Source organism: Diabrotica virgifera, chromosome 5 (assembly GCF_917563875.1).
Source record: "Diabrotica virgifera virgifera chromosome 5, PGI_DIABVI_V3a".
NCBI classification, from domain to species: Eukaryota; Metazoa; Arthropoda; class Insecta; order Coleoptera; family Chrysomelidae; genus Diabrotica; species Diabrotica virgifera.
In genome coordinates this window covers 58500471-58513902 of record NC_065447.1, presented here as the reverse complement: position 1 = coordinate 58513902, position 13432 = coordinate 58500471, and the positions used below count along the sequence as shown (strand labels likewise).

General features: G+C 30.5%; 1 protein-coding gene across 2 annotated transcripts in view; it reads right to left on the bottom strand.

The window, feature by feature from the left end:
* LOC114331101 (scavenger receptor class B member 1-like) overlaps window positions 1-12689 on the bottom strand; it is a 475489-nt gene extending 462800 nt beyond the window's left edge. The window contains exon 1 of one of the 2 annotated variants that reach the window (XM_028280581.2): window positions 12522-12689. In XM_028280581.2, the coding sequence (XP_028136382.1) occupies window positions 12522-12609 (88 nt within the window). In that variant the 5' untranslated portion in view covers window positions 12610-12689. The remainder of the gene's footprint in view (window positions 1-12521) is intronic. The other variant, XM_050652550.1, reaches the window with a different exon arrangement.
* Window positions 12690-13432: the final 743 nt, after the last annotated feature.

Below are 13432 nucleotides of genomic sequence, written 5' to 3'. Positions count from 1 at the left end.
AAAATTATTTCAATATAATAAAAGCAGAACCAATCACATATAACATTATTGTTGGCGATATTAATATTGACATACTTGCAGACGATGAAATCGCTAATACCTATTTAAATTTACTGTCCGAATATAATTTTCATTCATTAATAAACAAAATAACGAGACCAAATAAATCGGGAGGTAGCTGTATAGATCATATTATGTTTGTTAAATCCACTAAAGAGTATATTGAAGATATTTGTTCTCCTTTCATTATTACATCTTTAACTACCGATCACTTCTGTACAATAGGAGAACTAAACATTAACATGAACATTATTTGTAAAAAAAATATTAATAAATTTAAAAATAGTTAAATTAATTATAACAAATTAAGGGAAATACTAAGAAAGTATGATTGGAGCGAAATTTTCCTTTTAAGTGACGTACAAGATATTGCAACTAAAATTGTAACAACTCTTCAAAAGAAAATAAAAGAATCTACTTATGTAAAAAAAAAATAAAACGGAACGAAGTTAAACGGAAAAAATGGATAACGTCTGGCATAATAAAATCAATAGACACAAAAAATAAATTATATAAAAAAATGATCCAAAATCCACATAATGAAATTCTTAAACAAGAATACAAAAATTACAAAAATTTTTTGACAAATTTAATAAAAAATACTAAGGCAGAATATTTTAAAAACGTAATTACTAATAAACCCGATACTAGAAATACGTGGAAGGTTATTCGTGAACTGACCCAAACTGAGGTAAATTCTGTTGGCGTTAAACAGTTAGTAGAGGGTGACCGGATTATGAACTCTGATTTGGATATCGCTAATACTTTCAATAATTATTTTTCAACTATTGGCGAATAACTGGCTAACAATAAAAAAACAGCCATCCAATAATCCGAATAGAATCGCAGTCGCTCAAAGTGCTTTTTTTGATCCAATAACTGAAGGTGAAGTTATAGCATTGATTAATAAACACAATGTACGTTTATAATCAATGGTTATAGCGATTATTCAATCCCTTAAGTTGAATAAAGCTCCCGGACCTGATTTATTAAAGGCAGAAATATTAAAAGAAGTTTCAGGAGAAATTGTATCCCCTTTAACATATTTATTAAATAAAATTATAGAAAATGGAAAATGTCCAACAGAATTTAAAGACGCAATTATCAAACCTGTATATAAATCAGGAAATAAGGATTTAAGCCAAAATTACCGCCCAATTTCACTAATCTCTAGCCTTGCAAAAATTATGGAAAAAGCGATTAAAACTCGGATGCTAAAATTTTTAGACCTACATAAAATCATATCTAATAATCAATTTGGCTTTGTTGAAGGCAGAGGTACAGATGATGCAATTGCTTCACTAATGGGTTGCATTTATGATTCAGTTGATAGAGGTAAGCCCACATTATGTGTATTTTTAGACTTGGCTAAAGCTTTCAACACAGTAAGCCATAAGCAACTCTTGGAAACTTTGGCTGATGTAGGTTTCAGAGGCAACGTATTAAGATTTTTTGAAAGTTATCTAGACAATAGGGTACAAAGGGTAAAAATAAATGAAAGTGTGAGTGAGGGCAATGTGGTGAAGTACGGTGTTCCGCAAGGAACGATTCTTGGTCCATTGTTGTTTATAATTTATGTTAATAATTTATTGTCAATGAAATTAAAAGGTAAAATTATTAGTTATGCAGATGACACAGCTGTACTGTATACTGCAGATAAATGGGAGAATCTAAAATTATTGGCTGAAGAAGATTTAAAAAATTGTTTTGATTGGTTTGCACACAAACAACTAACTGTTAACTTCACAAAAACTTTCTTTTTGCTTTTTGGATCTTACAAAACAAGTCTGCCTAACTACGAAACACTAATAATATCCAATGAAGGACGTAAGGATCAACATATTCTGTCTGCTCATTCTGTAAAGTATTTGGGAATTACAATTGATAGTCATTTAAAATGGAACCTACATATTGCGAATGTGACAAAAAACCCTCGAAGTTTACTCTATAAATTTAAATACTTAAGCAATATTTTAGAACAGCGCCTTTTAAAAACTATGTACTTTGCCTTAGTAGAATCAAGATTATGCTATGGGATTCTTGGGTATGGCAATCATTTGGAACAACTAAATGTCGTCCAAAGAAAAATTTTAAAATCAATTTATCGCAAGCCCAAGCTCTACTCCACTGAATTATTATACAAGGAAACTAATATTTTTGATATTAGGCAGCTTTATTTTAAAGCGGTTACTGTATATCAATATAAAAATAGACAAACACTACAGTTTCCCTTGCATGAATACTCCACCAGAAACAGGAATAAAGCGATACCCCCGAAAAGTGAAAAAACAATTGGACAGCGTTGTTTCACTTACTTAGGACCTAGGTCCTTTAACGTTTTACCCATAAATGTTCAGAAAAATGTCAAGAATATAAAACAATTTAAAAATAAATTAAAGAAATATATTATAGATAAGCCTCTTTCAGTAATACATGATTTAATTGAAGTTAGAAAATAAAACAAGTGTTTGAATATTGGACTCATAGTTGTTGTACCTAATTGTGTTTTTTTTTCTCATTTGTTGCTGTTATTTTTTGATAAATACATCGTAGGGATGCTGTATTTTTAATTTTTTTTTCCAGATTTTGAAATAGAATTATTTTATTTAATTATTTAATTATTCAAAAAACAATGTAATGCTCTTTGCTTTTTTTTGTTCTCTTATTATTAAGTAATAGATATTATATTATTGTATTGCCTGTGAAAAGATAGTGTGTACCTACTCACGATAGTTTGTTACAATACAATGAACCAAATTAACCACTGCACAAGAATTCTGCTTCAAGTGGTATTTTTGTGTTTATTTTGTAGGGAATTATAATGATTTTAATATATTACCATTGTATGTATTGTATCTTTTCTCTGAATAAACATTTATTTATTTATTTATTATTTATCTGATCAGTGCAGTAGTGTATTATTTTTTAAGATATTGGAATTCGTTAGTGTTGATCCATAGGAAAGTAGTGTTTGTTTATAATTAATGTATATTTTTTTGTAATAGAACTAAGTTGTCGGACTATTTGAAAAAATAGATTATTATTAATTATTGTGAGTTTTATAGGTAAGTATATTTCACGTAAAAATATTTCGAATTTTAATGCGAGTAAATAAAGTTTTAGGAGGGATTTTTTTTTCTAGAAATATCATCAATAGTTTAAAATTTAAATTTTGGTTTATTTTTATAAATATTTATTTGCTAATAATAAAATTGTTTCCTATTATTTCCATTTAGCGCGCCTATGAGTTAATTGTCATAATATTGAGCCTTCATAGATAGTGTAAAATACTGCCAACGCAGTGTTGCCAAAGTTTCGCAGAACTTTCGAAACAGGGTGTGATGCTATCTCCCGAATTAATATTGATGATGCGCTGATGTGACCTCTTAATTCGTTTGGTTCTTTTCATTGTCCAGCTTTTCCTCATACATATACAGAGACGTTTTACAAAAATTTTAAAGCATAAAATGTTCTTGCATTGTTTTTTTTTTCTTCTATGTGATAGCTGCGGGAACGTAACCCATTTGCCAAACTACATTCTTGCATTGGTTGTAATATAGGCCAGGGTAATAAGACAAAAATATACCCTGTTCGTGACACTTCAGCAGCCAGGGTACTAAAGCGTTTTTTCGACAGGTGATACCTATAAGAACAAATTATAACTATTTCCTGCGCAGGATATGGCGGCCATTTTTATTTATAAACAAAGTGTCAAAAAAGGCATTTTTTCCTTTTTTCCAAATTAATGGAAAACAGTAAGTCTTATGGTTTTCTTAGTACAGAGATCTTCGAGAGAATGGAAAAAGCTTTAAAATGGCGTATTACAAAGTTTAATACACTCATCTGTTGTTAATATAATTGCGAAAAAAGGTCGAAATTTCAAAAAAAAATTAATTTCGAAAGAACTATTGTTAAAATAAGTGTACAGCTTTGAAATTTTTTGTCAAATGAGTCATAATTATTTATGACTAATAAATGCATTTTTTATTCACTTTTTCAAAACCAATTTGAAAGTTTAGATCATGCTCTTTCATTTGGCATATGTAGAATGGGTCTAATATTATTTTTTTCTTACTTATGTTATTGCAAACTCTCTGAGATAAACAATTTGAATAAAATTTAAGCAATTAAATGGATCGCTTCGAAATTTTTGTCACATATTGCGCACCAAAGAACCCTCATTTTACAAAAATTTCAAAGCTGTACACTTATTTTTACAATAGTTATTGCGAAATTAATTTTTTTTTAATTTCGACCTTGTTTTGCAATTATATTAACAATAAATGAGTGTATTAAACTTTGTAATAAATACGCCATTTTTAAGCTTTTTCCATTATCTCGAAGATATGTGTACTAACAAAACCATAAGTCTTACTGTTTTCCATTAATTTGAAAAAAGGGAAAAAGGCCGTTTTTTTAAACTAAATTGTTTATAAATCAAAATGGGTGTCAGATCCTACGCAGGAAATAGTTACAATTTGTTCTTATAGGTAGTACCTGTCGAAAAAACGCTTCAGTACCCTGGCTGTTGAAGTATCATGGAAAAAACCTTATTACCCCAGGCTGTGGGTGAAAAATAGGTCGATTTCAGGATATAATTCAGGAATTTTTGAAACCTATCAGGTGTTGTAAAGGACGATGCCAGGAATAACTTCTACTAAAATGTAACCAAAAATATTATGCGCTTTTTTTTATATTGCGATTTTCATTTGTTAAATTTGCAATTTTTAAATATTTTTAATTTTGCAGCTTAGGATATTCATTTTAGAGAAAAACTTATTAACAGAAAGTTGTAGTAAATTAAAAAACCTACAATTTGAGCTATGGTAAGTTTAATTTCATTTATAAGTTATTGCAAAACAGCCTGCGAAAGGTCCAAAATGGCCGTTTTTTACAATTGCATTTAAAATGAAGATCTTTCAATTCCAAACATAAAAAAAAATTGTAAAGCCAGATTAACGAATTTGTTGCTTAGATATTATAAATTGTTTATCCCAAGAGGTCAAATGTCGAAGGCTATAACTTTTTAAAAAAAATCGTAGAGAGTTGGTGGAATATCCAATCTCCTTCTAAAGAGTTATATTTTCAAATTCTGATGTAAATAAATGCCTAATTCTTTTTTAAACCTCAATTTTTGGGTTTGAAAATAAGGGGGCAAATTTCGTTATAAACATTTAGAGCTGAAGCGGTCCTGTACATCCTATGAGTGTTTAACTTACACATTATTGTTGCTGAAGACGAAACGAAGATTTATAAAAAAATAAAAATAATTTTTGGGTTTGAAAATAAGGGGGCAAATTTCGTTATAAACATTTAGAGCTGAAGCGGCCCTGTACATCCTATGAGTTTCTAACTTACAGATTAAAGTTGCTGAAGACGAAACGAAGATTTATAAAAAAATAAAAATTTTCTACAACCAACTGAAGCCGAGATAATTGTTTTTTTTTCTTAAATCGTAGTGCATAACAATTAAGAAATTATTTTACAGTCATTGACTAAAGAAAGACTTATATTATGTTAAAATAAAAATTATTATAAAATATAATTACATTTAATCATTAAAAATTATTTTTAAAATCGGTGCTTTTGCGAGCGGCCGAATTTTGCAAATCGCCCGGCTCGCTTCAAATCCGCGCGCTCGGAAAATGTTTAACGTAACTTTTATTAAATTTTGACAGAAAACAATTTAATAATATTACCATTATAATACAGGGTGTAACAAAAATACAGGTCATAAATTAAATCACATATTCTGGGACCAAAAATAGTTCGATTGAACCTAACTTACCTTAGTACAAATATGCATACAAAAGAAGTTATAGCCCTTTGAAGTTACAAAATGAGAATCGATTTTTTCCGATATATCGAAAACTATCAAAGATTTTTTAATGAAAATGGACATGTCGTATTCTTATGGCAGGAACATCTTAAAAAGAAATTATAGTGAAATTTGTTAACCCCATAAAAATTTTATGGGGGTTTTGTTCCCTTGAACCCCCCCAAACTTTTGCGTACGTTCCAATTAAATTATTATTGTGGCACCATTAGCTAAACACAATATTTTTAAAACTTTTTTTCCTCTTAGTACTTTTTCGAAAAGCTAGTTTTTATCGATATATTTTGAATATTTGTCAAATCCACCACACATTTGTATACTGACAAGAGACCTGGTAGTAATATGAAAATTTATTTATAAATTACAGTTTGAGATATATTTTGAACTATATTAGAAAAGAAGCCATATCTCGATAAGAGGTGTCTTATCGAAAAAAGACTAAGAGGCAAAAAAGTTTTAAAAACATTGTGTTTAACTAATAGTACCGCAATAATAGTTTAATTGGAACGTACACAAACATTTGGGGGACTTAAATGCACAAAACCCCCATAAAATTTTTATGTAAATATATTTAAAAAGAAGCCGCAACTCGATTAAAACTGGTTTATCAAAAAAATACTGAGAGGCAAAAAAGTTTTAAAAACATTGTGTTTAACTAAAGGTACCACAACAATAATTTAATTGGGGCGTACATAAAAGTTTGGGGGGTTTAAGGGAACAAAACCCCCATAAATTTTTTATGGGATGCACAAATTTTACTATAATTTCTTTTTAAGATATTCCTGCCATAAGAATGCCACATGACCATTTTCGATAAAAAATCTATGATAGTTTTCGATATATTGGAAAAAATCAATTTTCATTTTGTAACTTCAAAGGGCTATAACTTTTTTTGTAGGCATATTTGTACTAAGGTAAGTTAGGTTCAATCGAACTATTTTTGGTCCCAGAATATGTGGTTTAATTTATGACCTGTATTTTTGTTACACCCTGTATACAGTCTGTTTACCACCGTATTTGTTTTTCTTGATAAACTTTTATATGTGAAATCTCATTTCTGAAGAAATAATATTACAAAAATGATACATATAATAATATATGAAATATATAACTATATTTTTAATTTTTTCATTGTTATATAAATATAATAATAATATTGTTACTTCTTATTATACAATATAAAACTTTTTCTTCTTGTAGTGATTATCCGTTTTGGATGTTCGCCAACATCCAAAACGGATAGTCACTACATTGTATAATAAGAATATTATACAATATAAAAATTTTCTTCTTGTAGTGACTATCCGTTGGCGAACATCCAAAACGGATAGTCACTACAAGAAGAAAAAGTTTTATATTGTATAATAAGAAGTAACATTATTATTATTATATTTATATACCAATGAGAAAATAAAAAATATAGTTATATATTGCATATATATGTATCATTTTTGTAATATTATTTCTTCAGAAATGAGATTTCACATATAAAAGTTTATCAAGAAAAACAAATACAGTGTTAAACAGACTGTATATTATAATGGTAATATTATTAAATTGTTTTCTGTCAAAATTTAATACAAGTTACGTAAAAATTTTCCGAGCGCGCGGATTTGAAGCGAGCCGGCGATTTGCAAAATTCGGCCGCTCGCAAAAGCACCGATTTTAAAAATAATTTTTAATAATTAAATGTAATTATATTTTATAATAATTTTTATTTTAAGATAACATAAGTCCTTCTTTAGTCAATGACTGTAAAATAATTTCTTAATTGTTATAAATAAAGGCACTACGATTTAAGAAAAAAAAATCAATTATCTCGGCTTCAGTTGGTTGTAGAAAATTTTTATTTTTTTATAAATCTTCGTTTCGTCTTCAGCAACTTTAATCTGTAAGTTAGAAACTCATAGGATGTACAGGGCCGCTTCAGCTCTAAATGTTTTTAACGAAATTTGCTCCTTTATTTTCAAACCCAAAAATTATCTCGGCTTCAGTTGGTCGTAGAATTTTTTTATTTTCTTATAAATCTGCGTTTCGTTTCAGCAACAATAATCTGTGTTAAAAACTCATAAGATGTACAGGGTTGCTTCAGCTCTAAATATTTATAACGAAATTTGCCCCCTTATTTTCAAACCCAAAAATTAGAGATTTAAAAATATTTACGCATTTATTTACATCAGAATATGAAAACATAACTCTTTAGAAGGAGATTGGATGTTTCACCAACTCTCTACGATTTTTTTTCAAAAAGTTATAGCCTTCGACATTTGACCTCTTGGGATAAACAATTTATAATATCTAAGCAACAAATTCGTTAATCTGGTTTTACAACTTTTTTTTATGTTTGGAATTAAAAGATCTTCATTTTAAAGCTTTAAAAAATATAAAAAAACGATTTGTACAATAAATAATGCAATTGTAAAAAACGGCCATTTTGGACCTTTCGCAGGCTGTTTTGCAATAACCAATAAACGAAATTAAACTTACCACAGCTCAAATTGTAGTTTTTTTAATTCACTACAACTTTCTATTAAAAATTTTTTCTCTAAAATGAATATCCTAAGCTGCAAAATTAAGAATCTTTAAAAATTGCAAATTTAACAAATGAAAATCGCAATATAAAAAAAGCGCACAATAATTTTGGTTACATTTTAGTAGAAGTTATTCCTGGCATCGTCCTTTACAACACCTGATAGGTTTCAAAAATTCCTGAATTATATCACGTTTTTTCACCCACAGTCTGGGGTATATTACCCTGGACTAATATGATAATAATATCACCATCGATATAAGGTCGACCTGCACCGATCTGTTTAAAGGAGAAAAATTATTTGATATATAATTTAGTATGTTAACAATTATTATAAAAAACAAGGGGTGCCAGATATAATTTTGTTCTCTCTATGAAAATTAAAAAATTACTTTTTTTATAGATTGAAAAAAAAAATTTCGGCTCGGACAGATATTATTTTAGATTTTTTGGATCATTCAAAACACAAAAGGTCTTTTGTAAGTTTTCTTTCAAGTTGATCGTTTTTGAGTTATAAACAATTTAAAACTGAAAAAACAACGAGAAATGACAATTTTCAAGGCTCAAAAATACAAGTAAAAAATATTATTTTTGTAATCACCAAATCCCTAAATTCAAATTCAAACCTTCTTTCTATCAGGTCCCGATAAGAATTTTTGCCATGTTTTATTCTAAAATATATTTTTTTTAATTGGTAATGAGGAAGGTTCCTTATGGGAAGAACAGCCGTCACTAAAAACAACAGTCCCAAATACTTATCAAAAACTGATACAATCAGGTTTGAACTTTGAATTCAGGTAGGTACTTTTTTTTAAGTAAAACTTTAGGTTTTAAATTGTTTATAACTCGAAAACCACCAACTTACAAGAAAAATTACAAAAGACCTTTTTTGTTTCGAATGATCAAAAAAATCTAAAAAAATATCTCCCCAGACCGAAATATTTTTAATTGATAAAAAAAAGTAATTTCTAATTATTAATTAATTATAGTTAGAACAAAATTATATCGGGCATCCCTTGTTTTTTTTTTCATTTTTAACATACTAAATTACACATCGTATGGGAAGAAACAAGGAAAGATTAAAAGAAGCAGTAACAATCCTGGCAAAAGAAGCACGGAAAAGAGGTCTGGAAATTAACGAAGTAACGAAGAAAAAAAAATATCTACTCTGCTTTAAACGCGAAGATAACAGGACGATAGAAATCAAAATAGAAAACTACACTTTTGAAAGAGTCCAAGAATTTAAATATTTGGGAGTAATAGTGAATGGCCAAAACAAGAGAAGTGAAGAAGTAACGGAACGAACATTAGCAGGCAACAAAATATACTGGAGATATCATAGGCTTCTGAAGGACAAGAATTAATCCAGAAATACAACACTGAAAATATGCAGAGTTGCAATCAGACCAGTAGTTACGTACGCAGCTGAGACAATGTGCCTTACGGAAAAAGATGAAGAAAAATTGAGAATATTCGAAAGAAAAATCCTCAGACGGATTATGGGCCCGATATGAATGGACAACGGAGAATTGGGAAGAAGAATGAACCATGAACTTAGAGATATAATTAAGGGAGAAGATATAGTTAGATTTATTAAAGCACAGAGGCTGAGATGACTGGGACACATAGAGAGAAGGAGAAACGACTAAGAAGATCCCAGATGGAAACCAGAAACTGAAAGACCAAGGGTCCCACAGAGAGATGGGAGGACCAGGTCATGAGAGATATCAAAATTTTGAAAGTGAGAAATTGGAGGGAACTATGCAGATATGAGTGGAAGAAAATTTTAACGAAAGCCAAGTTGTACAACAAACTTTGACAACATACAAGTGGAATGCGGAGTGATTCACCGCAATAAGCGAATCAGAGAGCTCTAAGTAAGAGCGGCAAACATTCCACCCGGAATGAAAAGCCCTGATGATCAGTGCCGGTTTATCCACTGGGCGCATGGGGCGGGCGCCCAGGGGCCCGGGCCCCGGTCCTTTTAATTATAAAAAAATAAAGTCGCTAAATAATCTACATATTTTCCGAAAATAATATCATACGCAGATACGCCAATACACTGCAAACGCCTATGTTCTAATGTTACATCTCTTCACGCCTATACACAGTGGCGTAGCCTAGCCCCACAGGGCCCCGTGTCAATGTTTGTGGCGGGGTCCTTTTCCAAAAACTACAGAAAGTTGTCAGAAAGATGTCTCGAATTGTAGTAAATTTTGCATGTGAATCCAGCTTGGAAGCAACTAGTTATTTCAGAACTGTTCAAAGTATCTACACGTTTTTTTCGGCTTCTCCTCAAATGTGGAATTTACTGAAAGAAAGCAGAAAATGTGTAAAAAGAATAATTTAGACTAGATGGTCCGCCCGATTTGACGCTGTTAATGCATTATTTAAAAACTACGGATCCATCAAACATATTTTTTCCAGTTAAGCAATAATAGAGATGTAAAATCAGTAGATAGAAGTGAAGCCAAGGCACTGTACAATAAAATGGATACCTTTGAGTCAGCTCTATTGACACTGATTTGGGCAAGAATTTTGGAACGAGCGAATGCAATAAGCAAAACGTTAGAAACTGTGGACTTAAACGTAGAACGTGTCAATTGGGGTAGAATTAATGGCGCATCTCTTTTGAGCTTTGTTGGAGACGTAAGAAATAAGTTTAGCGAAATTGAACAAGAAGCGAAAACTTTATTTTGCGAAGGCTAGGATATCTCAAACATCTATTATACAACTAACTTTCAAAGAATAAAGAAAATAAAGACTTTTTAGAAGAAGCAGGTGAAAGTCAAAATCATTTTAAAGGGGCAAGGGATATTCAGAATTGAAGTATTTACTATTTAATGTTATATGCGACAAGATTACTCCAGATCTTTTAAAGAGAATTGAATGCTACAAGGATGTAACATCAGCTTTTAGATGTTCTTTTACGCTAGATAAAGAAGAAGTCAAGACGTCAATAATTAATACTTTATACGAGAAATATAAAAAAGATATTGATGAAACCAAAGAGAACTTGCATAATGAAATTACCCATTTTGTAACGTTATGCCAAAATTTAAATAAACATACATTTTATGAAAAATTTGATGTCATCCAGGATGTAAAGTCAACTTTTCCCAATAGTTTAACTGCAAATTTATTTGACGATACTAATTTCTAATGCGTCAGGCGAGCGGCCTTTTTCGGCTTTAAAAAGAATAAAAACATATTTAAGGTCAAATTTGGGTCAAGAAAACCTAGATAGAGAATGAAGAACTGGATAAACTGAATTGTGATAATATTATATGGCAGTTTGCGAATGCCAAGTAAAAAAAAAGTGATCTAATGTTTGTCTTTACGAATTTTTTAGAATATGGTTTTTGTTTGTCATGTGTTGTTTTGTGAAACTTTCTGTTTTTGATTTATGTTTTTAAATGTATTTTTGGATTATTTTTTATAATAATAGTCTCCCGTTTTATACCGCTGACGCGGCTTTGGGATTATAGCAGGGTAGTCTACTATATCTAGGGCCTACGGTATACAAGGAGGGTAACAGGGCCAGTGCTACGCTTCAACGGCCTAATATTACCCCGGGTTTTACCCAAGATACTCATTTTATTCAGGCTGAGTCGACCTGGGGCCTATAGACATTTTAAAATTGTCTAGTTTTTCTTACCGACACTGGGATTTGAACCCGGCATACCAGCACGCGAGTCAAGCATACTACCGCCTGAGCTACGCCGCGCCGGCCGGAGATTATTTTTTACGTTTGATATTCTTCTTGCTTATTTAAAAAAAATTATTTTATGGATTTTACAATAAACCTTTATAGTTAATGTATGTGTTTTCTTGTTAAAAAACTGACAACGAATAGCAATGAATGGGGCCCCTAAACCTCCAGCGCCCAGGGCACGAAGTTAGGTTAAACCGGCACTGCTGATGATGATGAAATTGCACATCAAATATTTTTTATCCATTAAACAGATCGGTGCAGATCGACCTTATATCGTATCTTATACTATTAACTTATCAATATTTTAATTTTCTAGTTAAGAACTGTATTAGATAATTATCACCTGAATATTCTGAGCAAACCATGCTTATCCTACTTACCCCTAAACTTTATCACCCCCTCTAAAGCTTTAACAAAAATGGCCACAAAACCACTACAAAATATAATAAAATGTTCAGATAATAACATTTTTCTAAAAACGTTCAAAAATCAATGTCCCGAATGCCCGAATACAATTATGAATAACAATGCTTATTGACCCTTTTCCGAATCAGCACTGCTTCAAAAACTATTATCTGTGTTTTAGAATAGATTTTGTGTTGAAAATAATGTTAATCCTATTTAGTTGCTATAGTTTTATACAGAGTGATGAAGTTTCAAATTATTCACAACCACATCTTTTAATTTAGTTCAGTATGAAAATGCTGTTCAATTATTGTTATTCAATTGCTGATCAATCTACTAAGCCTCTTCAATAAAATATACGAAACAGGGCATAGGTATACCAACAGACTGACCACTGTCAACATTTTTGTAATGATACCGAAAGAAGCTAAACAGTGTAACTGATGAGTCGTGTACTGAAAATTTTCTTAAGAATACTGCACTCGAGAATTTACAACAAAATAGAAGAGAAACACAATTTGGTTTCAGAAACAACCTTGGAACCAGAAAAGCACTGTTAAGTTTGCAGATCGTGGTTAAAAAATGTAGGGATATATTATAGCAACCGGTATATCGCCCCCTCAGTAATATAAGGGATCAACTCAAGATGAAATTGTCTACCGGTTAGCACTGACAGAGAGAGATAAAGAACATTAATGGTTCGGTAACTACATATTTGTGCCTCTCTCTCACACTCACCGCCCACCTCTCGTTTTTACTGCTACAAGGTAGCAATCAGTAACATGCCTTTCGATGACAAAAATCCTAGTACATATGTGATTTAAGGAGTATGTGTTTTAACATTTTGTATAATATAGAACAGTTTTCAGTTAAGCCGTTTTATTAT